The sequence below is a fragment of the Ostrea edulis genome, chromosome 9 (assembly GCF_947568905.1).
Source record: "Ostrea edulis chromosome 9, xbOstEdul1.1, whole genome shotgun sequence".
NCBI lineage: Eukaryota > Metazoa > Mollusca > Bivalvia > Ostreida > Ostreidae > Ostrea > Ostrea edulis.
In genome coordinates this window covers 64,859,928-64,885,150 of record NC_079172.1, presented here as the reverse complement: position 1 = coordinate 64,885,150, position 25,223 = coordinate 64,859,928, and the positions used below count along the sequence as shown (strand labels likewise).

The 25,223-nt window shown below is 35.0% G+C and overlaps 3 protein-coding genes across 4 annotated transcripts in view; 1 reads left to right on the top strand and 2 right to left on the bottom strand.

Annotated features, from left to right (window-relative positions):
* The window catches only part of LOC125657525 (receptor expression-enhancing protein 1-like), a 32,333-nt gene extending 9,946 nt beyond the window's left edge, over positions 1 to 22,387 (top strand). The window contains exons 3-10 of one of the 2 annotated variants that reach the window (XM_048888160.2): positions 1,705 to 1,781; positions 6,231 to 6,351; positions 11,663 to 11,776; positions 12,227 to 12,344; positions 14,992 to 15,108; positions 15,652 to 15,740; positions 18,238 to 18,253; positions 19,471 to 22,387. In XM_048888160.2, coding sequence (XP_048744117.1) covers positions 1,705 to 1,781; positions 6,231 to 6,351; positions 11,663 to 11,776; positions 12,227 to 12,344; positions 14,992 to 15,108; positions 15,652 to 15,740; positions 18,238 to 18,253; positions 19,471 to 19,526 — 708 coding nt within the window. In that variant the 3' untranslated portion in view covers positions 19,527 to 22,387. The remainder of the gene's footprint in view (positions 1 to 1,704; positions 1,782 to 6,230; positions 6,352 to 11,662; positions 11,777 to 12,226; positions 12,345 to 14,991; positions 15,109 to 15,651; positions 15,741 to 18,237; positions 18,254 to 19,470) is intronic. The other variant, XM_048888161.2, reaches the window with a different exon arrangement.
* LOC130050289 (uncharacterized) lies at positions 6,813 to 8,049 on the bottom strand. Its single transcript, XM_056149924.1, has 5 exons — positions 7,926 to 8,049; positions 7,556 to 7,817; positions 7,256 to 7,364; positions 7,096 to 7,179; positions 6,813 to 6,991 (listed from the first exon to the last, which is right to left on the bottom strand). The coding sequence occupies exons 1-5, from the start codon at positions 8,033 to 8,035 to the stop codon at positions 6,837 to 6,839; spliced, it is 720 nt and encodes a 239-aa protein (XP_056005899.1). The 5' UTR covers positions 8,036 to 8,049; the 3' UTR covers positions 6,813 to 6,836.
* LOC125665433 (zinc finger protein 862-like) lies at positions 7,926 to 11,208 on the bottom strand. Its single transcript, XM_056149922.1, has 5 exons — positions 10,377 to 11,208; positions 9,955 to 10,254; positions 9,216 to 9,679; positions 8,887 to 9,005; positions 7,926 to 8,055 (listed from the first exon to the last, which is right to left on the bottom strand). Exons 1-5 carry the CDS (start codon positions 10,915 to 10,917, stop codon positions 8,046 to 8,048), a joined length of 1,434 nt encoding a protein of 477 aa, XP_056005897.1. The 5' UTR covers positions 10,918 to 11,208; the 3' UTR covers positions 7,926 to 8,045.
* Positions 22,388 to 25,223: the final 2,836 nt, after the last annotated feature.

Here is a 25,223-nt window from a genome sequence, read left to right as displayed (position 1 = left end):
GATTCGTCTGATATCTACAGATCGAAGCATGTCAAATGTGTGTAGAAAATTTCATAAGTATATTTTCCAAAATGATGCTTTAGAAAATTAACCAGTCTCATCGGACTGACTAAAACAAATGTCAGTCAGTCCGCCATACTTTTAACCAGTCACAGACTGACGGGCATATGTTAATTTCGAGCCCTGCTGTTTTATTTACTATGTAGATGAGTGTATATTCTGTTTTAATTACTATGTAGATGAGTGTATATTGTTTTAATTACTATGTAGATGAGTGTATATTATGTTTTAATTATTGTGTAGATGAGTGTATATTCTGTTTTAATTACTATGTAGATGAGTGTATATTCTGTTTTATTTACTATGTAGATGAGTGTATATTCTGTTTTATTTACTATGTAGATGAGTGTATATTCTGTTTTAATTACTATGTAGATGAGTGTATATTCTGTTTTGTTTACTATGTAGATGAGTGTATATTCTGTTTTATTTACTATGTAGATGAGTGTATATTCTGTTTTATTTACTATGTAGATGAGTGTATATTCTGTTTTAATTACTATGTAGATGAGTGTATATTCTGTTTTAATTACTATGTAGATGAATGTATATTCTGTTTTATTTACTATGTAGATGAATGTATATTCTGTTTTATTTACTAAGTAGATGAGTGTATATTCTGTTTTATTTACTATGTAGATGAGTGTATATTCTGTTTTAATTACTATGTAGATGAGTGTATTTTCTGTTTTAATTACTAAGTAGATGAGTGTATATTCTGTTTTAATTACTATGTAGATGAGTGTATATTCTGTTTTAAATACTATGTAGATGAGTGTATATTCTGTTTTATTTACTATGTAGATGAGTGTATATTCTGTTTTAATTACTATGTAGATGAGTGTATATTCTGTTTTATTTACTATGTAGATGAGTGTATATTCTGTTTTAATTACTATGTAGATGAGTATATTTTCTGTTTTAATTACTAAGTAGATGAGTGTATATTCTGTTTTATTTACTATGTAGATGAGTGTATATTCTGTTTTAATTACTATGTAGATGAGTGTATATTCTGTTTTAATTATTGTGTAGATGAGTGTATACTCTGTTTTATTTACTATGTAGATGAGTGTATATTCTGTTTTATTTACTATGTAGATGAGTGTATATTCTGTTTTATTTACTAAGTAGATGAGTGTATATTCTGTTTTAATTACTATGTAGATGAGTGTATATTCTGTTTTAATTACTATGTAGATGAGTGTATATTGTTTTAATTACTATGTAGATGAGTGTATTTTCTGTTTTAATTACTAAGTAGATGAGTGTATATTCTGTTTTAATTACTATGTAGATGAGTGTATACTCTGTTTTATTTACTATGTATATGAGTGTATATTGTTTTATTACTATGTATATGAGTGTATTTTGTTTTATTTACTATGTATATGAGTGTATATTGTTTTATTTACTATGTAGATGAGTGTATACTCTGTTTTATTTACTATGTAGATGAGTGTATACTCTGTTTTAATTACTATGTAGATGAGTGTATATTCTGTTTTAATTACTATGTAGATGAGTGTATACTCTGTTTTAATTACTATGTAGATGAGTGTATATTCTGTTTTATTTACTATGTAGATGAGTGTATATTCTGTTTTATTTACTATGTAGATGAGTGTATACTCTGTTTTACAGGTGAAATGGATGATGTATTGGATTGTGTTTGCCCTGTTTAGTGCAATAGAAACCTTCACTGATGTCCTACTGTCGTGGTGAGTGGTCGTCTTTCATTAATTAGGTCTCCCAAATGAAGTTTGGAGACTTAGTTTTTTTGCTCGGTTCTCATTATTCTTCCTCTTCTTCTTTCTCTTCTTCCGCTTCTTTCTTGAACCTAAAACTGTCCGACACCATTCTCCGTAACTAGTTGATAAAAGTATTAGATATTCAAGGATATGATAGGCCAATGTATCTAGATGTGCAGAAATGTTTTTGTTTGCAGATTAAAAGGGGGTTAGGATACATTTTGGAGGGATCAAATGAGAGTTTAGTTTAACATGGAACTCTATGGGGGGAAATTAATTCCAAAATTCAACAGATATAACTTGGCAAATATGATATATAGAGTCCTGGGGTCTTCGGAAATGAATAGAGAATGACAAGGCCTACAAATTAGTATTAAGGTCAAGTGACCTTGACCTCCGACCATGAACATAAAAACTGGTATAACTTTAAAATCGGGACTAATAGCACCAGGGATCTCCAGAAATGGCAAGAGGATGACAAGACCTACAAACTAGTGTCAAGGTTAACTGACTCCAGTGACCTTGACTTATAACCTTTGAACATAAAATTGGTATTACTTAAGAACGAGGTCTGATATAGACATGGGGTCTTCAGAAATAATGAAAGAATGATGGGATCTACAAATTAGTACCTTGAACATACAAACTCATATAACTTTAGAACTAGAATTGATAGAGACATGGGACCTTCAGAAATGTTAAGAAGATGATAAGATCTACAAACTAGAATCAAGGTCAAGTGACTCCAGTAACCTTGACCTCTGACCTTAGATCACAACTTGGTATTACTTAAGAACTAGATCTGATAAAGAGATGGGATCTTCAGAAATAATTACTGTGGATTTACAGTAAGTGTGAACGAGACATATCGGCAAGTACATGACGTGCTTCAGATAGGTTCATTTGGAAAGTCCCTGAGTAATTTTAAAGAGCGCTTTTGATAGGTCGGTTAAATTATAGGTAGGCGGTCCCAAGTATTTGGCATTATATTATCTCGTGCCTAACAAGTGTAAGTTTCAATATTTGATTTCAGTGTAAATTGCACCGTACGTAGCGTGAGATTCAATATCGGTTTTGATTTGACAACGGAGATTTGAGATTACGTTAATAAAATGTCTTGTAAAGTTTATCTTATATATACTAGATATCTGCATGCATAAGAGTGATGGGATATCTTATAAAGAAAAAAATATAAGATGTCTTATAAAAGATACAAGATATCTCGTAAACTTTAGAAGATATAACTTTTATCAGATACCTTATAAATTTTATCTTTTAAACAGGAATAACCGTGTTATACTTATAATCCATCGCAGTATCAATAGGTATGGGAGGGGGAATACAGGGTCAAAAAGGCGAGCTCCGATATGTAAAGAAAGGGCAGGATAGCAATATCCCAGAATTCAAATAGTGCTGAATATTGAAAAGAAAAGAAAAAGGCGGGATTGAAAATGCTGCGGGAAAAGGCAGGATCCGCAGTTGCCTCTATATCCCAATAAAAATTGAAAGGTTACTCCCTTAAATTCCTGTAGATACTTGTCAGTTTTAAGTGATCAGAAATTTTAGTACATGTTTCTATAGGCGATTTTGTCCGTTTAAGAACAATGCTTTTGTTTTGTTGTCTCTTTCACATTCGCAGTTTCCATATCGTTATTTTAAAATAAATCTCTCAGAGGATATTTTCAAAATCTTGCAAAGCATTGGAAAAGATCATGTCGGAAAAATTTCTAAATTCAAATAGTTAGGGGGAAGAGGGGGTAAAAACTCGTAAGTTTCTGTCATCCGACATCGATTACATGTTAGTGGGGAAAAAGACAACTGACTTTAAAACCACATAATAATACATTTTAATAAACGTTTAATAGTTTCAATGTACACTTTCATTTGTTTTACTTGTTAATCGATTAGTTTCAACATACTTCATATTTAGTTTTGTATTGGGGGGGGGGGGGGGGGGGTGTCTTGGTGAGAACTATGCGAACTCAGTTTTCTCTAACATTGAACATTTGATCTCGCCCCTAAAATAATTTGTCAGATTAAGTAATAAGATCAATAGATATTCTACTTCGGGAAAACATTTATTTTCAACACATGGCATGCTTTGATGTCTTTTACTGTTATATATACCCACATTTTCGTAAGTAATTCGGAAGTGACCATCGCTAGATACTGTTAATTGAATGAACAACGGCAAGTTCTGTGAATTCTAGCAAAAACTAAATTCCCCAAACCACCCCTCTCCTGTACATGTAACACATTATTAAAGAAATTCAGCATTTCGTTAGCATTCTATAACGTCATAATAAACCACAGCAAAGGTCGATTGTTAATGTTGCGATACTGGCGTACCTTTGAACCTATATCACTGGTCCACCCCTAACTGTATGTCCATAGGAGTTTGAAATTTTATCAATAAAGTTAATAAAATGTACTTGATTGACCAAGCCTTGAGCTATGGTCAATCAAGTACATTTTATTAACTTTATTGATAAAATTTCAAGTTCCTATGGTATGTCCATGATTGCGATTACCCGTTGTACGAACGCGACACTCGCTTCGTCAATATATATATATATATATATATAGAAAGCCTCTTTTTTGGAAGTAAAATACAGAAAAAACTCTAAACACTTTGTTGAAATATTTCGACCATGTTACCGGTCTTCTTCACGAAAACACGACTGGAGAAGACCGGGTAACCCGGTCGAAATATTTCAACAAAGCGTTTAGAGTTTCTCTCTCTCTCTCTCTCTCTCTCTCTCTCTCTCTCTCTATATATATATATATATATATATATAACTGACTCGGCCTAAATTGCAATAAAATCAGTAGCAAAGAAATTTTCAACACTTCGTTCGTGTTCAGACCACAGGGGCTCGTCACGAATTGACCCTCTCTATTCTATATTTACATTTATTTGTAAATATAGAATAGACGATGTCAAATTTTAAAAAGACAAATATTTCGTGACGAGTCCCTGTGTTCAGACGAAATATGCTTCTCTTGGATTTTCTTTGCAGTTTCTTGAAAGTCATTTCCCTAAAAACTTCTCGCAGTTCTACAAATTAAAGACACCTTTGGTACATTGTCAGGGGTACAAATATTTCTTCTTAATAAATTTTATCTGATTTCTCTATTAATATACACTTGATTTCTTTTTAATTTCATACTCGATTAACAAAAGTACATCCGGTGTGAGCATTGCCGGTGTGAGCTTCGTTGACGACATTTTCGGTGCAAGAGTTCCCATGATTGACAATTTTATAACGTGGCCTTTACGACGCCTAATTTCTTACTGATTTTACCATAAAATAAACCCTCGGCATGTAATTTTAAAATCAACGTCATTGTTTTAGTTGGTATTGGTTTTCCCTTTTCGCAGTCTCTTCCATCGTGCTAAAAGATTATGTAATGACATGCCAGTGTAAAGACACGTGTGACCATCTAAAATTATTTTTATTCCCGCCCCTTTAAATATTGGTCCAATCGCAGTGATTGTTCTTTCCTTGATGTGTCAACATTGACAGATTTGTTTTGAAACCAACTATCCGAGACCTCGAATGAACTTGAGAAGCTGAGTCATTCACACTTACTGTAAATTCACAGTAAAGGATGATGGGATATACAAATTAGTATTATGGTCAAGTAAAACTAGTAACCTTGACCTCTGAACTTGAACATAAATCTGGTATAACTCTAGAACCGGGACTGATAGAAACATGTAATCTTCTGAAATGATAAAAGGATGTAGTGACCTACAAACTAGTATTTCCAGTGACCTTGACCTTTGATCTTGATTATAAAAACTTGTATAACTTTAGAACCCAGACTAATAGAGGCATGGGATCAAAATTATGAGAGGATGTTGAGACCTACAAACTAGGATCAAGGTCAAGTGACACCAATTTTATTGAGGGAACAAATGGGATTTTTTTGTAAAATTTCAAAATCCAAGTCTTTGTGATCTAGATTTGTCAAATGAAGTTAGAATTGGCAGGGATTTTGTCAAGGGAGGAAAATAGTAGTAATCAGAAAAGGCCACTTTTATACAGCCAGTATCCTTGTTTGGGAGACTTTATAAATTTTTATCTGAACAAAGATAATTTAAAAGTAAGAATGAAGAGGTACTCCAGACTCATGACCTATTGGTGAAGGGAGAGGGGAGTAATCTGAAACTCATTGTTTTGATTGTAAAATAATGACTGGTCCAGTTAGGTCAAAGGTCACCACATTTTCTACACATAGATTTTAATATAGGCAGAGATGGTATATGTTTCACAAATATTTCTTATTTAGTTCTTAAGTATCACATACAGCTCTAGTGATTGGCTGATTAGTTCTTGATGATTGGTTGTGATTTAATTATACAGACGTTAGAATTACAGAATAACAGATCTGATTGGTTGTTTTGTCTTGTAGGCTTCCATTTTATTATGAAGTTAAGATCCTGTTTGTCATTTGGTTGTTATTACCTGTGACTAAAGGCTCCAGCTACCTATACAAGAAATTTGTGCACCCTCACTTTGCCAAGAGGGAAAAGGTAAGATGATTTGATAGCTTATAGGCCCCCCTTCCTCTGCAATAAATATGTACACTCACACTTCACCACGTGAGAGAAGGTACTTCTCCTGAAATTTATGTCTAGACATCTCTGAAGTGTCTGTCCCATTCACAAATTGGTTTGATAAGATGTGAGTGTGATGAGATCCTCCCCAGCTGTCACCGGAGGAAATTCCAGGTGTACTGGGATACAGAGAATATGTATATTGATAAACCCAGGTAAAATAATCTGAATGTAACAGTCTGAATTTGTATCCAGTAAGGGAGACTTATAACGTGTAAGAGTGCTAGTCATAATCAATACATAATGAGATGTAGCTCAGTGTTCGCGAAGGTCTAAATTATATTACCAGTCATTCGGTCTGGTAAAATTTCTGTTTTTACCAGACCGAATGATGATTTACCAGACCGAACGAAAGTCATATACAAATAAACAAAAACTGACAGTGCACCAATATTTATTATTTAATCTCTAACTAGCTCAAACATCAATGCCCAATTATCATGTTCATCTCGAAATTCATCACAATAATGATCGTTTTCGTCATCATCCTTGGACTCATAAATTTCTTCTAGAGCAAACATGTCGTCGTTGTCCATAACTGCGTTTTCTGCTGAGCCTGGAAATTAATAAATTGTAGTGTAGTTGTTATTAAATTTGACTTGTGATACTTATGAATATTGTCAAAAATCATAAAATTATATGCGAAATTACTATACATACCTTGAAATTCATCAGCTTCAGAATCAGTTGTGTCTTTGTCCATGCTCTCAGGAATGTTATTTATGTCTGTGTTTTCTGACAAATCTAGGGGAAAAAATAAGCTTTTCAATATTGAGAGATTAGAAAGAAATTGGGGGGAGGGGGATTTAAGTTTACCAACCTTGAAGTTCAGTGATGTCAATGGAGGATCCCACATCAATCACATTGGTGGACTGACCAGCTTTCTTTGCCCTCTGGTAGTTTGGCAGACGTGGCTTCAGAGCTAAGGACTGTGGTAGAAAATGTGAAGCAACTGATAACAAATAGAGAATAATGCATTTGTATCAGCTAGTATGAAATTCCATCACTTGACAAAGTTGTTTTGAGAGGAGAAAAAAATCAATTAATTCATGTATATTCAAATATTGTTTCTTTAATTTGATAATGCAAATTATGTCATTCAATACTAAATTTGAATTACCAGCCATTTGTCAATAGATGACGTAGGGTCAAATTCTGTAACTCGTGGACTTTGAAGTTTGACCATGAGAATATCGTTGAGGGTAGAGGTTTGAAGGCGTGTTCGTCTACTTGTCTTAACAAGTTTCATGTGAGAAAAAGTAGTCTCACAGCTGACGCTTGTAGGGGGAATGCATCCTAGAAGCTCAATCACGGCCATCAGCATTGGAAACTCAGGATCATGAGCATCACACCATTTCAATTCCTGAACTTTACTTCCATGTCTGTAATTATATTGATTAATTTATGATGATACTGAAATTTTATTTTGGCATACCAGTCATAACATTATGATATTTAGTTTTAATATCACCACTGGGATAGGAACCTACTTTCTGTAGAGAATTTTCTTGAAAAGCCTGAGCTCATTCATGGTCTCCTGAACAGAAAAATCTGGTATGGCTCTTAGAAGAGTTTTGCTGTAATGGTTGGCAATGGTCATTATTTCTGTTTCAGCAAAGACTGAAATGAAATAAACAATAATAAATCAGAGGTCTTTTATTTGTACATGGTGATGCCAAATGGTTAAGTCAATAAGTGAATATTAAAATTACAGAGTCACACAATACTATTACAGCATATATTGTGTCATTGTTATTGTAAATAATGTACATAATTATAAAGTATATGATCATCATAATGCGAATCGCACTTTATCAGAACAACCATATCTTACCAGTTTACTTAATAACTTGATTTCATATCAATTGAATCGTATGTTGAAGAATATAAAGTCTTTTACACTACAGTCTACATTAATTTGTAAACAGACAAACACATTCATATGAATAACACAGAAGCAGTAACATTTATGATTAATTGAATAAAACCAAAACGTGTCAACTAAAACAAAACATCAACAAAGAACTTTAACAAAGTTTGTTGATATAACCTCCTAAATCTGGACTTTCAACTGTTGGCCAATTCTTAAAGTGCAGAATTCTTGTTGAGTTCATAACATTCGTTTCAGAAACGCCCAACTCAAATCTCTCTTTCAGTGCATCTATGAGCCCACTAAGAATTTCATTCTTGTATGACAACGAAGGTGTATTACCCCGCAGAGTAATGCCCTCATATGTGCCTGCTTCCATAATTTCGGAAACACTTTTAAGGTCCCTAAATGACAAAGTAATTTTTGATCTACTTATGTTATTGCTTTTTGATTAAGAAGCAAAGCAAAACATTTTTCACATGCATCTCAGTATTATTTAAAGAGACAAATGAGATTGATTTTATTTTATACATAAAATTTACATGAATGATTCAGAGTGTTAACACTTCAGTGAGTCTTACCTGGTCTTGAACTCTTCCAACAACTCTATGGTGGATTCTGCCCAAATAACACTATCAGCCACAGTGGATTCTGTTTTTTGCAGTTTAAGCGACAGTCTCATGAGAGGTTCTAAAGCTTCCTGTTAATAAAATTTGATGACAACACACATGAAGATGATGGAATGTGGAGATTTGCTTTATGCATGTATGATGATGTTTGATACAGTTTAATTTAAAGAATTTATCAGCTCTCAGTTATTGTCGTAATTATGAGACATTTGATTTCTTGAATAGTTACCATATCTACCAATTGTCGGACTAATGTTTGATTTATTCTATAAAGTACAAACCTGGAGAAAAAGAACAAAGCACACAAGGTCTTTCCTCAACAAGATCTTTGCCAGGCCCTCTGCTTTAGGATTCTTGTGGCTCAGGCTACAGAGATGTGCCTCATATGCTTGGAAAGTACGCATCATGTTGTTCATCCCACGGAACAAATGGGCTAGCCAACGTGTTCCGGTCACCTTTGTAGGCACCACACCCTTCACATTTAAAGCTCTGATAGCATCAAGTAGCCCCCGCTTGTTTTTGTACTGTTTTGTGTAAAAATAGTACAGACCTATCAGTAACGTCATAAGTCTATCGTACAGTTTGCTTTTTTTGAGTACATCCCTGAACGCCAGTTCAAGTCTATGCGCAAAGCAATGGACATTAACAAGTTCATCGTTAATGTTGTTTTTCAACAGAGCAGAGAGTCCTCCTTTTTTCCCCACCATGTTTGAGGCCCCATCACTCCCCATTCCAACCAGTTTTGCTGTAAATAGTAATTGCAACCAAATGTTATCATGTTTCTAATTCTATACATTGTTTTTTGATAAAATTTAATTATTAACTTTCGTTTCGTCATGTCTCTGCTGAAATAGTGGCAGGACTGACTGAATGAACTAAATTCCTTTTCTTTTAGATATTTGAATGTTATGCATAATTTACGTAGTGATTTCAGATTAGTCACTGCATATTGTGACAGAGCATATATATGTAATTTCAACAATAACATAGACATGTACCACTACCTTCAAAAAGATGTACCTTTATCAATCCTGCAATCAGTAAACACCTTCATCAAAAAGGATTCCAAGTCAACTGCACAGGTGCTATTTGGTGTTCCAATTGCTAGGAATCTCTCTGTGACTTTTCCATGCAAGGAGAACCGCAAATAAAGTGCCTCCTGTTCATCACCACTGATGTCAGTTGATCCGTCCATCATGATAGAGAAAAAGTTGACTTTGCTGAGAAAATCTACAGTGTTGTCTCTCTCGGTAGCAGCTATTGACTTCACAAATTCAATGGCAGCTTTGTCGTTGATATATGTGCCGCCTAGATCAATACCTTAAAGATATAATATTACATAAGCTATTTTAGGTTGATATTTCATAACAAGAAAACACAAGTTCTAGAGATTTTTTAGACGTAAGACCAGCATATAATATAAAAATTTACATGTACTTTACCTTTAACTTGATCCAATGAACACAACCATGTGTAGTCACGCATTGGCCGATTGTGCTTCATAACAGCATGAGCATTTCGAAATAAAAAAACAAGTCTGTCTTTTTCAGCTTTTCTTAACGACTGTAAAGCTTTGCCGGCAGAAGTGTTGGTCAAAATATCCGACCCTGTCTTAGCAGACGCATTTTGAAATTCTATGGCCTTTTTATGAGCAACGCTGGACTCGTGGTCGACCACAGCAGTCACTCTGAAATTTGTGCATCCGTCTAAAAAGGTGTTCTGACCTTTTAAGTTTGAGCTTATTCCAGTTGGGGTACGATTGGAACCTGACTTTGAAGCATAACGCTCGACACACACTGAACAAGTCATTGCACTTTTCTCGTCGTTGTAAGTCAGCCATGATCGCCCCTCCTTCCATTTTGGGTTAAATTTTCGTGGAGGTCTTTTCGCCTCGTAATTCTTGTTGTTTTTCGTTGAATCGGGATTGCTAAGCTTTAGTTTTTTTCCTGGTATAGCACCCTCAACAAATTTCAGTCCCAACATTTCACGGTTTATACCGGAACTAAAATACTGTATGTAAATGTCGAACCCGATATATTTAGAAGCGACGATCCCGTGTTGGAGTACGATAACAACGACACTTTTTGAAAACCATTTTAGGAATCCATGGAAAAGATGAACATGTTTTGAATTTCAATTTTATTTTATTCATTTATCATTATTCTCCCAGTTTTCATTGCCTCTACATTACCGGACATTTGGTCCGTCACGATTCTAACTTTTACCGGACCGAGTCTATTTTTACCGGACTTGTCCGACGGTCCGACGAACCTTCGGAAACACTGGTAGCTGTGTAAGAGTGCTAGTCATAATCAATACATAATGAGATGTAGCTGTGTAAGAGTGCTAGTCATAATCAATACATAATGAGATGTAGCTGTGTAAGAGTGCTAGTCATAATCAATACATAATGAGATGTAGCTGCTAGTCAATAAGATGTTATGAAGTGCTGAAATATTTGGACAGATACAGTACATGTTGTATAATTATACGTTGCCCTTCCTCCGTCAGAGATCAAATTTGTGAAGCGTACAGTGATTTTGAAGCTTTGTCGGTTTTCTTATGTTGGTGAAAATCAACGATGCGACATTTCATCACACCAGGAGTTTGCTGTTTGGGGTTCATATAACACACCATCATGTTCAGTTTTGCCTGTGTGTGTTCTCAGTAGAAACTATTTTCTCTTTCAAATCATCTTACATCAGTTCTTTGATCATGTTTATTTCAGGAAATTGATGAATGTATAGACCAGTATAGTAAGAAGGGCTACACCACTCTACTGAGTCTGGGGACGCGGGGACTGACGTACGCCACTAATGTGGTGGTTACCACGGCGATAAAGGTAATGTTGCCAAGGTAGAGAAGGTAAAGACAAACTACTGAAGACTAGTGGTCACAAATTATTGTTGACTAGTGGTCACATGGTGACAACCAAACTATCGCTTGCTAGTGGTCACATGGTGACAACCAAACTATTGCATGCTAGTGGTTCTTTAATCTTCAAAATCACTAGATGGTATGTGGCCATCATACTTGTGTGATTATTTACTTGTTAAATTGGATTCTTGAAATAAATACCTTGATCAAATTATTTGAATTATCAAATGCTAATTGACAATTATTATTTATCAAATGCAAACCATGATGTGCAGAGTTTACATGACACTGGTGTGAATACTTTGTGAAGTGACTACAATCAAAACTTGCTGTGTGCTAATTTTTGTCATCCTGGATAAATAAACGCTATTGTTATTATCATTATTATAATTATTATAGTGTTCTGTGTTGACAGGGTCAGTCCTCGCTGGTCGATCACATCAGGAAGAGTTACAGCACAAATGACCTTCGAGTGGGAGAGGACACAATCGATGGTCACCAGCCAAGCTTTGTATTGGATGATGATGAATTAGGTAAGGGCAAGACGCACAGTGTATGCTTTACAACACGCAAATGATCAAGCATGTACAATATGTTCAGTATTCAGTTAACTGCTGCTCGCATGATGTACAGTTTTAAATCTGCTGTTCACACATAGAGTACAGTTTACAGTGATTGCTGTTCACACATAGAGTACAGTATACAGTGATTGCTATTCACACAGAGTACAGTTTACAGTGATTACTGTTCACACATAGAGTACAGTATACAGTGATTGCTGTTCACACAGAGTACAGTTTACAGTGATTGCTGTTCACACATAGAGTACAGTTTACAGTGATTGCTATTCACATAGAGTACAGTTTACAGTGATTGCTGTTCACACATAGAGTACAGTATACAGTGATTGCTGTTCACACAGAGTACAGTTTACAGTGATTGCTGTTCACACATAGAGTACAGTTTACAGTGATTGCTATTCACAAATAAAGTACAGTTTACAGTGATTGCTGTTTACACATAGAGTACAGTTTACAGTGATTGCTGTTCACACACAGAGTACAGTTTACAGTGATTACTGTTCACACAGAGTACAGTTTACAGTGATTGCTGTTCACACATAGAGTACAGTTTACAGTGATTGCTATTCACAAATAAAGTACAGTTTACAGTGATTGCTGTTCACACACAGAGTACAGTTTACAGTGATTGCTGTTCACACATAGAGTATAGTTTACAGTGATTGCTGTTCACACATAGAGTACAGTTTACAGTGATTACTGTTCACATAGAGTACAGTTTACAGTGATTGCTGTTCACACACAGAGTACAGTTTACAGTGATTGCTGTTCACACACAGAGTACAGTTTACAGTGATTACTGTTCACACAGAGTACAGTTTACAGTGATTGCTGTTCACACATAGAGTACAGTATACAGTGATTACTGTTCACATAGAGTACAGTTTACAGTGATTACTGTTCAAACTTGCATGATGAGTCCTGCTCACATTTCTATAAGCCTTGCATTGAAGAGAGGGAGAAGATAGATATACGGGAGTCACTGTGTCCATCTGTATGTCTGTTATCACATGTGGAATTCAAACCACACTAGTTTAAATTGTTAAACACATTAGACCTATTTCTAAAATCACAGAATAATCACAAAACACTTTTCCACACTGCACTTTATTTATCCTCAGCTCAGTAACATCTACATGCAAAACACTCCTCCTTTTACTGAAGAGTCTTCTACTACAAAGTATCTGTTTTATCTTTACTTACAGTATGTACAGTAGGACCCCACTATACAAGTTTCTGATTTATCTGTATGTACAGTAGGATCACACTATACAAGTTTCTGATTTATCTGTATGTACAGTAGGACCACACTATACAAGTTTCTGATTTATCTGTATGTACAGTAGAACCACACTTTACAAGTCTCTGATTTATCTGTATGTACAGTAGAACCACACTTTGCAAGATGTGGTAAAATGCTTTATTATTCTGGTCATGGTGACAGATTGTTATAAAATAAACACAGATCCAGAGCCCATCAGTCAACTGAACGAGGCAGGCAGTAAAACAAATGACACGGGCAAATTGTCTCAAAAAAATCCTGAAGTGGGAGGGGGATCAAAGAGGGGTGGTGACTCAATTAAGCAAAGAAAACAGGGGCCATCAGGGTTAAGTCGTGGCAAGGGTGAGTCGAGATTGGTCTCCCCTATACCCTTTGCAGTGGTGCATGTTGGGAAGTTACACCCGTTTCAGTTTCACTTTTGTTTTCCAAGCTCTAATGACTTTTTTTTAGTATTTTTGGTAACTGATGACTGCATGCCGATTCTCTGCTGACTGTCAGGACTTCTATCTACAGAAATTCCAAATTTATTTATGCTCCAGTCAAGACATGGCTGGAGACATTAATGTCTTACATTCTTCCATTCACAAAAACATACTAAGTATTCACCATGAAATGCACTAAGTATTTACCAAAAAATGAACTAAGTATTCACCATGAAACGCACTTAAGTATTCACCAAAAAATATACTAAGTATTCACCTTGAAAGTTACTAAGTATTTACCAAAAAATATACTAAGTATTCACCATGAAAGTTACTAAGTATTTACCAAAAAATATACTAAGTATTCACCATGAAAGTTACTAAGTATTTACCAAAAAATATACTAAGTATTCACCATGAAAGTTACTAAGTATTTACCAAAAAATGTTAATCTGAATATTTTCACAAACATATGGTGCACGTATGTTTTGCACAAAATAAAATGGCTGCTTGAAGTGTGAAACTGCAAATACAAAACCGAACAGATTATGAACACAAGCATGCAATTCAGAAGATCGGATTTTCTTATCACCTCCGGTCTCTATGTAAGTTTCATGGTGGTTTTTTTTTTCTATCTATTTCTGTTGCTTTGGTGTCTAAAAAGGAAAGTTTACTTTGTTCGGGGCATTTGTTTTGGAAAAACGACTCTTTTAACATTGATCTTAATGTGTGCATTGTTCAGTTTTGCATTTAGTTCGGGAATTGGGAGTTAAGTTATTGTTCTTCACCCAAAACTGCTTTACTGACATTAACAGGATTTATTCTTGTGAAATTTAAATTTCATTTTATTCTTTATGGTACCAAGCATCTGATGGAAATAGTGATTTTTAAACAGATAACAGAATAGCTCAGGACAACAGAGAGATAGAGAGAAGGAAACCACTGCGCCGGAGCAACAGTGACATGTCGGAAGTCCGACCCCCTACGTCCCGATACAAAAACCCAAACACAGGTATTGTTAGCTCACCTGAGCTTAAAGCTCAAGTGAGCTTTTCTGATTGCATGTCCGTCGTCTGGAAACTTTTTACATTTTCTACTTCTTGTCCAAAGAACCACAGGGCCAGAAAAGTTTACATGAAAGCTTCCTGACATAGTGCAGATTAAAGTTTGCTAAAATCATGACTCCCGGTGGTAGGTTGGGGCCACAATGGGGATTGAAGTTTTACATGCGAATATATAGGGAAACTCTTTTAATATGGGCCAAGGTGACTTAGGTGAACAATGTAGCAGGGTTGTTCAAAGAAATAACATTCCATTTGAACACACATCTAACCATTCTGAGATTTATCCTGGGCTTGATTTCCCTGTGTGTGGATTCCTGTTGCTATGAGAATCGCTGATCTATGTTTTGTGAGTGATTCTTTCTGTTACTGTGTGAATTGCTAATGTTTTGTGGGTGATTTTTTCTGTTACTGTGTGAATTGCTAATGTTTTGTGGGTGATTTTTTTCTGTTACTGTGTGAATTGCTAATGTTTTGTGGGTGATTTTTTGCAGAGCTTTCAAAGGTTGAAGAAGTGGAAGAAGAATACATGCTTCATGAAGACCAAGTCCATGTACGGCCTGGGTACTACAGTCCTAAACAGGTCAGTTGTCTCTCCTGAAGAGTCCCAAACATCTCACGTTAACCCCATGAACAGTTCCAAACATCTCACATTATCTCCCCTGAACAGTCCCAAGCATCTCATGTTATCTCCCCTGAACAGTCCCAAACATCTCACATTATCTCCCCTGAATAGTCCCAAACATCTCACATTATCTCCCCTGAACAGTCCCAAACATCTCATGTTATCTCCCCTGAACAATCCCAAACATCTCACATTATCTCCCCTGAATAGTCCCAAACATCTCACATTATCTCCCCAGGACAGTCCCAAACATCTGATGTTATCTCCCCTGAACAGTCCCAAACATCTCGTGTTATCTCCTTTGAACAGTCCCAAACATCTCACGTTATCTCCCCTGAATAGTCCCAAACATCTCACATTATTTCCCCTGAACAGTCCCAAACATCTCACATTATCTCCCCTGGACAGTCCCAAACACCATATCTTCTTTGAAAGCCAAACCAGCTCCTTTTACAAAGTTGTTACTGTACAAGCTATGGTCATGTACTGTTTGTCATAATCCTACTTAGACCTAATAATTTGTGATGTCTCCCTGCTAAACAGTCCATAATAGTTTCATTATCCTGAAGAATCTGAATGTTAAAAAAAAACTATCAAACATATATTGACTTGTACCATATTAATTTTTTTTTATTATTTAAAACTTCAACAAATTTGTAACAATTTTTTCTTCAGAAAATTCTAATAAATTTTCAATGGTTTTCGAGGGGTGAAATCAATGTTAGCTGTGTATATGTATCTAACAATAACAGAGTGATATCGGGGCCATTCACTACTCCAACAAGTTAGAGTCTTGATTAATGTCCCTAACACAAAGTATCTCACCGTGAACCTCTAGCATACTCCAACAAGTTAGAGTCTCGCTTAACGTCCCTTACATGAAGTATCTCACTGTGAACCTCTAGAATACTCCAACAAGTTAGAGCCTCAATTAATGCCCTAACACGAAGTATCTCGCCGTGAACCTCTAGCATACTCCAACAAGTTAGAGTCTCGCTTAACGTCCCTTTCATGAAGTATCTCGCTGTGAACCTCTAGAATACTCCCAACAAGTTAGAGCCTCGGTTAACGTCCCTAACACAAAATATTTCACCGTGAACCTCTAGCATGCTGGAGTGGGCATTCACCTGTGTCATAGCATCCGTACAAGCAACAACTCACATGTCTACACATAATTTTAGTCTTCAATAGTACCAGTAGTTAAATTTAAGAATTAAAATTTAATTCTAAAAAAAAAAATATGCATGTACTAAAAAAAAAAATAGGGGTGTGATTTTTCTGTTTTCAGAGGAAATCCTCTGATTGGCTCAATTTTTGAAAAAATGAGTTTGATCTAAAGTGACAGAAAATTATATTTTTCCAGGTAGGGTGAGGTATTTTTCTCCCTTTTTGACCAGTTTTCTTCTGTTTTCTGAGGAATTCAATCACAGCCCTGAATTAAAAATAATTATCCCACCGAGATAAAATTTATTTAATTTGTATCAATATTGCATTCAGAAATAATAATTTTACAACATGAGTTCTTTGTATTCCGAGTCAATTCAGATTTTTAAAGGAACTTCAGAACAAAAGATGATAAATCTGCAAACTGATACACCCTAGTATAAATTCTGTGCTCATTTTGAAAGTTAAATCTGCAGATACAGATGAATGGTGAATATGTACATTTACGTGTAAAACTAGAATCATGGTCATGGTGATAGACATGAAGAACTTGAGTCTTGTTGAATTCCAGACCAGTTCTACGAAAAATAAGATCACATAAAAACCCAAAATTACAACCACAAAAAAATTAAGGAATATTCAAATTGAAAACTACAGCTTCAAAAGTATAAATAGGATTTTTAACTGTTTAAACTAAAAAATTACAGATAACCATTAAAAATGATGATCTTAGAAAATGTAAAAGTAAACCTAAATTTTAAATAAAATCCTGTGGGGAGGCCCTCCTGATCCCCACAACAGGTGGGTGTCACTCCTTTCACATCTGCCCCCTCCTTGGGTCTCCATGCCTCAATGAACCTTTCTGCTTCATTAACTTGACACATAAGGCACACTATGCCAATATACATGACCATTCATAAGTGAAAAATGTCCATTAAAAATCATTTAAACAGTGCACAATAGACAATTATATTTGGAACTTGAGGAACATGTATATAATTCACAGACCAGAGTTTTTGTTCTTAAAGTTATTACACAGGCATGTTATACACAAATTTGTATCACAAATATTGGGGACTTTGTCTGAATATTTTGGCTAGAGCACATGAAATTTCAAATTTTGACTGAATTTCTATGTTGCTGTAGTCAGACATGGCCTAATTATTCATTGGGGCTGTGAATTGGATGGCATACATGAAAAGTTAAGCTGTGACCACAGATAAGAATGTTGACACTGTATGAAGTTTGTATGTTTACAGAAATATTAAATAAATGAATTTATTTCTTGTAGGACATGTATTTTTATGGTAAATGTTGATTTATAACTAATAATTTCTGCAATTCTCTGAAAGTGAAATGCTTTTTACATTTCGATCACACTGCATGTCATTTACGAGTGCTGCTGCTGCTGCTGTGAAGTTCTCACCCCCTCTCTCTCCGTTTCTCTCCCTTTCTCTTTCTGTCTTACACTGCACCAGCTGTGTGGCAAGATTTGGTACATTTTGTGAATAACATTTATTTCAGAATGGGGAAGGATTGATTACTGAGAGTGAGGAGCATTACTTTGCTGGTTTACAGGGGCTGTAACTCTCATCTGAATGTTTGCTTGTTAAAAAAAAAATGCTTTTGTTCATTTTCTGTGATGGGTTTATTCAAAGAGAGCTTTCTATGTTTCACCTGACCCTAATGTTCATGTGAAATCTTCAGATCTTCTCTGCCCATCTGTCTGTCTGTCAGTGATATGCAAACAAGAAATGTTGATGGACTTGATAAGAGATTTCACAAGACTCTAGAAACACTTCCTTTGCAGTGGTGAGCAGTTCACTGTGTCATGGTTCTGTAGAAATCTTTAGTGAGCTATTACAATGCATGCTGGGAATGACGGGTTCTGCCGTACTTAAAATGTAGTTTTTCTTTTGTAACAATAATGTAAACCAAACAAAATGTTCATGAGGTACAGTTAAATGCAGTAAACCGTTCTGATCTAACTTTGAAAGGAATCAGTTTTGAATGTTACCCGTTTGTAATGTATCCATTGTAGAGTTATCTCTCTTGCCAACATGCCTGAAATTGTGAAAAAGTAAAGAGTAGTTGTACAAAAATGATGATTTGTCCTCGTAAGAGCATAATAAAATGTAGATTGAGGTTTGTATGGAAAAACTAGATAAAGAAGTTATTTTGTATGTAAACTTGCCAATTCAGCATGTTTCATGTAGCAGACAACCTGTGACAGTGTCAGCTATAGATAGGATGTCCCTGGCCTGAAGTTAGCTCCCTTCACTGGAGTGTGACTGGCCAGTCCAAATATGTCAACATCATTACGTAGGAGTTGATGAAGTTACAATGATGGCAATTTACTAAAGTAGTCTTGTCACGCTTAACCCAAGAAGCTCAATTTTCCTAGTACAATTGTATACATGTTTTGTAGAATTTGATGATGCAATGCATGTTTATTTCTTATAATTACCTTTCTGCATAATGACAAATTTATGTAGGCAAGTGATTAATTTATTGTCTATTTCAGATCCGTCTAGACCCATACGGAACTTTACCAAGAACCCGCGCCCGTACTCGAAGTAAATTGCCAAAATGAAGGATCTCGATATTGTCACGACTAAACAGCTGATACTCAACACCGGGGGTCACTTCACTACTTGTCGGTCGACGTCACGCGTCAATGTTAAACACACTTGTTTCCAAGCAATTTTCTTTTGAATTTAATGGGAGGCCTGCCATAGGCCAAGATTTTTCGTTTCGCTCGATTTCTGTGCAGATTTATATCATATGAACCATATCACTGAATTCTGACTTCACAAAGTAGAGAGGACAAAATGTGGGATTTTCATCTCTCTGAAGTTTTAATGTCAGCTTCTTTAATGTGATGAGTGGGGTAGGTTTTATATATCGTTATGTTGTAAATTGTCTGATTATTGATTACAGTTTTAAAAGCTGAAATGTAGAAGAAGAAAAAAGACAAACTTGTTGTATGGGTTATGTCAAAAGTCGTTTACACCGTTTATGCTGTGTGATTGATGTCTGTTGTACTTTTTACAATGAATTCAACAGGAGAGTTTTATGTAGCGTCTGTAGATGGGTTTCACTGAGATGATCCTGTATGAAAGATATAGAGATACTGCCAAATTTATCCGTTGTGTTAAATCACATTTAGACCTCGTTTGTAACAGGATCTGTAGCCGATTCTGTTTTGGTAGCGTTTTAGATTGATAGGTATGTTAATGTCAGTCATGATGTACAGAATTCAGACCACGTCTAGGTCGTGTGTTTTAATATGACTAACTCTATATTTGTAAATTTTTAACTTTTTTGGAGATGTGAGATGATTGTTCTCTCAGGGTCGCTGAATGTTGGCAGATATGCTGCTGGTTGAATAACTATCTATTTATTGAGACATGAGGGTTTTGTTTACACGTATATTTCACATTTTGTTTCACATTCAGTTCTTTTATAAAAGCTTTTTTTTTGTGTTGTGTATATATATTTTTTTCTTTTGGCACTGTATCTTGCTCAAGCAATTTTTTGTTTGCCTTTTTTTTTTTTATCTTTGGTCATGTACAACATTCCACACCCTTGTTTTGTATATTTTTAAATCTGACTTTGAATCTATCACATAAACTTGTTTTGTGTATTTTTAAATCTGACTTTGAATCACATAAACTTGGAACCATTGAAACAAAACACAGGTGCCATAGCAGATATCCATATGAATGTTGTTAAAGCACCATTTTTTATGAATTCATCAATGTGGATGCTTTGGCGCTTATTTCACATATAGAGCGAGCTGTGAGAAATTTTCACTTAATGTAAGAAAACAAAGCATTGTGTAGCATATTAGTGCAGTTCAAATCATGTACATTGGTCTTAGATTGACAGCATGCAAAAGTACATGTGATCATTTGTTTTCGAGTCACTATGAATGGTGCTCAGCCACTGGTTAATTTACCACAACGTCTTTGTTTCTTCCTGGTTTTGAATCTCCCTGCTTGTCAGGTTTGTACCTCAGACTTAACCGCTGGACAGGGAGATCGGTTTTCGATTGGGAAGATCAAACATGAAACGTTGTGTACAGCGAGTCACTGTAAATCACGTTTGATTCATGAGAACATTATTTACGCGTAATTTCATGGGACTGTCCATTAGCGAAAATTTAGTTGCATAATGATTCGCGAAAGATATATCTCACGAATAAATACATTATTGTATCCATGCATAAATCAGTTCTCGTGAAATAAAAAGTGATCTACAGTTGATTAAGTATGTAGTTATGGTGTCTCAATCTGTGATATAAAGAATAAGAGTGCTATTTTATAGATTATTACACTAAGGGGCTCCACAACGAATCTGTTGACAGGTGCCACAGTGTCTAACATATTTTGATTATGGCCAGGGGGAAAACTAGTTTCTTTTTGATGATTGTGAAAGTAAATCTCCCAGGCAGCTCCTGAACACTAGACGTATTATGGTAGGAAAATGTTCAAAGTACTGCAGGAGTTTGTCAAAAGTATTGCATAATAGAAGGAAGCTCAATGAAATAGTAAATCAAAGTAATGGATAATACTGTATGCAGGGTTATTTTTGCCTTGCTGCACTTGACAGTTTTGCTCCATTTTAAATTCGCCCAGACACAGTTGTGTTAAAAGAGTTGAGATAAGGGGGGGGGGGGGGAATTCATCCAGTCCTAAATTCGCTCACTGACAAGGGTAAAAGAGGCGAAAATAAAACGGGGGCGAATATTTCCGTGTGTACAGTAGAAGGAAAGCTCATTGAAATGGTAAATGCTGATACAGCCTAAATTATTGTTCTATCCAAAACATCGAGAGTCGTATATATCGCAATTTTCTAAAGACGATGTATCTGCATGTTAATTAATTCATCCACAAAAGTTTGTACGAATAGTGGTAGTCAGTTTGTACAAAACTTTCAGCGTCACAATAAACATACATTAAATGCGATAAAATATACTGCATGATATGTTAGTTCAGGACGTGAAATAATGTGAGAGCATTACAAAATTCTGTCACAGATTTGTGTATGAAATGTACAGAAGAAATGAGTGATGTTTGTATATGATACATTAAGTTAGCCTTGTCGAGTTTTTTACTTTTGAAATTGTGGTTATTTCATTAATGAGAGTGTATTCATGACGCATACTTTTAAAAAAATTCAGGTTCAAGATCTTGCATAAGCATCTGTTTTCTGTGATGTATATTATATGTACGGACTTAAAACGAAATTTACTTACTCTGAGGGGGGTTTGGGGTAAATGGGTAAAGGAAATAAATAGTTTTAATTGCATATATGGTGTACTAGGGAGAGAGCCTCATTATGAATTTGACACTGATCTGCAGTTTGAAGGTCATGAATATGTATGATAGTGACCTTGTATGATGAGTGTTTGAATAATAAATGTTTTCACCATTCCCTTTTCGTCTTTGTTGTTTACTTGCAATCTTACGAAGCAAAATCAAAAGGATTCTGAAATGGAACAATATTTGTTCTAAAGGTCAGAGTTTGTGTTTCCATGCCAATCTCAGAGTTCATGACCTGGCCAGGGACAAACGATGAATACCCAACAGCTTCCTATGGATTTGAACCTACGATATCTGTCCCTTTAACCACTGTTGCATGAAACCAAAGATGTTCACATTCACTTCAATACTGATTGAATTTCTCATAAGTTTTCCTATTCAGATTCACCTTGATCAATGGCAGCAGCTTGTAGAAATCAGAAAATTTACCAAAAAGATGGCTTAAACACCGTGAGCATGTTGATTAAGATTTCTTTTCCTTCAAACATTTTTTAAGCTCAAGTGAGCTATTCTGATCACCATTTGTCTGTCATATGTAAATTTTTCACATTTTCATCCTCAATCTACTCCAGAACCACTGTGCCAATTTCAACTAAACTTGGTACAAATAATCTACAGTGTATGTGTGAAGTAGCTGCAGAACTGTAGCTCTCTTAAGAAAATATTGTGATGGAACAGGAAAGCTTTGACACAGTGCAGATTCAAGTTTTTGAAAATCATGGGCCCCCTGGGGTAGGGTGGGGCCTCAATAGGGGATCAAAATTTTACATACAAGAATATAGGAAAAATCTCAATCTGATTAAAATAAGATCTTTGATCCGCTCCGTGTAGCAACATAACAATAACGGAGCGGATCAAAGATCTTATTTTAATCAGATTGGGAAAAATCTTTAAATACCTTTTCAAAAATCACAGGGCCAGAAAAGTTTAAATTTACATGAAAGCTTCCTGACATAGAGTAGATCCAAGTTTGCAATTCATAGTCCCCAGGGGTAGGATGAGGCCACAGAGTGTTATATGCTTACAGGGAAAATCTTAAAGCAATGGTGTGTGACCTTGACCTTGAAGTTTGACCCACTTTTAACAAAAATCTTTTCTATTCAATATACAATTGTATTCTGAAGGTTGATCTTTCATATTTTGTATGTATATTTCTTATGACAAGAGAGTTTTGAATTTCATTCCAAGACCTTTGACCTTGAAGTTGACATACTTTGATAATTTATATAAATTTCTAATAATAATACCTTTTATTTCATATTGTAACCTTGAAATTTGACATATTTTAAAGAAAGTGTAACATTAAATATTTTCAGAAGTATTCAAAGTAGGGCTTTCATATTTTGTATATAGATTATTTATGACAAGACAACCTTGTGACACAATCATATTGATCTAGTAACCTTGACCTACTTTCTTTTAAAAAAACACCCTGACATAATCAATATCTTAATTCTTTAAGGAAAATATTTTATATTTGTATACCTTGATTTACTTTGGTGTGTGACCTTGACCTGGGAATTTTACCTACTTTTAATAAAAATCTGACCTATTCAATATTTCCTCAACTATTTAAGCTGTCATATTTTATATATAGATTTTTTATGGCAAGGTCTTTGTGACCTAATTTTATCCAAAACCACAGACAATTGTATTGCTTGGGTTCGAATTTACTATTAAAGAGTATTTAATAGTAAATTCGAACCTAAGCGATCGATATAATTGCCTGTGTCCAAAACAGCAAGATCATGTTCAAGTCATATTGGTGTTGAGACAGTTCTTTATTCTGTTGAGTTCTGTATTCTGTTGAGACAGTTCTGTATTCTGTTGGTTCTGTATTCTGTTGAGACAGTTCTGTATTCTGTTGGTTCTGTATTCTGTTGAGACAGTTCTGTATTCTGTTGGTTCTGTATTCTGTTGAGACAGTTCTGTATTCTGTTGAGACAGTTCTGTATTCTGTGAATTGAATCCATTTTCAGTTATGTTGTGATCCTTTGGGGCCATAATATGGGATCAAATATTTTCATGGGAATAAAGATTGATTTTTTAAAAAATCTTTTAAAAATCACAACAGCTGAATAATGACAGGGCCAGGGCGATTCAGGTGAGCGATGTGGCCTATGGACTTCTTGTTTCTATACGTTTCTAGTTGTTACAAAATCTTAATATAACAAAATGTAGCTATTTATTGACCAAGGGAATTTAACTGATGGGAGGTCAAAATGATTCATTATTACACTTTATAAATGCATATATGAAAAAATAACAATGAACAAATTTTATTTTTTGTAATACTGTTAACAAATGTATTCGTTACAACATTTCATAATCCATTAATGTTAACGTTGAATAACGTCAATTTCAGCACACTCGAAAGACATTGGTATTCGAACTTGAATTAACAAAGTTAATAACGCATGTGACCACCATTTGCATTCACGCATGCTTGACAACGGCGCCTCATTGATGCCACTAAAGTGTTCAGAAATGCTTGAGGGATGTTGATCCAGATGTTGGTTAAATCCTGGCAAACAAAAAGTTGTCAGGTGTTACATGCAGTAAGAATTGGCTGAACTATTGACGGAAACATTCACGTTTCATAGACTCCTCATAACTTTTGAAACTTTTTTATTTCACTAAAGGCTCCACATGGAGCATTAATAGTATATAAAAAAAAAAAGGTAAAATTAACAACAACAATGTTGAACACAATGAACGAAACACAACAGGAAGGTAAAGTCATAAAATATGGACAGTACTAACTTGATAAATTTGGCAAGTCTTATCATAGTATATTTGTCTTTACAGTTAATTAACTCACTATAGCTAATAGTATTTGACAAGAATTTACACCTTTCATGAAGAAAGTAAGTACAGCTGAACATATAATGGATTTAATCGCCTAGCTAGTTCTAGTTTGTTACAAAGAGTACATAATCGTTCAGATCTA

What these genes read in the sequence shown, in the direction of transcription:
- LOC130050289 (XM_056149924.1), bottom strand. Translation starts at nt 8,035, where the DNA reads ATGACCATTGCCAACCATTACAGCAAAACTCTTCTAAGAGCCATACCA. An exon ending in TGACATCACTGAACTTCAAG is followed by an intron (nt 7,180 to 7,255) that starts GTTGGTAAACTT and finishes TTTTTCCCCTAG; the next exon opens with ATTTGTCAGAAAACACAGAC. An exon ending in TGAAGCTGATGAATTTCAAG is followed by an intron (nt 6,992 to 7,095) that starts GTATGTATAGTA and finishes ATTAATTTCCAG; the next exon opens with GCTCAGCAGAAAACGCAGTT.
- LOC125665433 (XM_056149922.1), bottom strand. Translation starts at nt 10,917, where the DNA reads ATGTTGGGACTGAAATTTGTTGAGGGTGCTATACCAGGAAAAAAACTA. An exon ending in TTCATTGGATCAAGTTAAAG is followed by an intron (nt 10,255 to 10,376) that starts GTAAAGTACATG and finishes TATATCTTTAAG; the next exon opens with GTATTGATCTAGGCGGCACA. An exon ending in TGATTGCAGGATTGATAAAG is followed by an intron (nt 9,680 to 9,954) that starts GTACATCTTTTT and finishes TACTATTTACAG; the next exon opens with CAAAACTGGTTGGAATGGGG.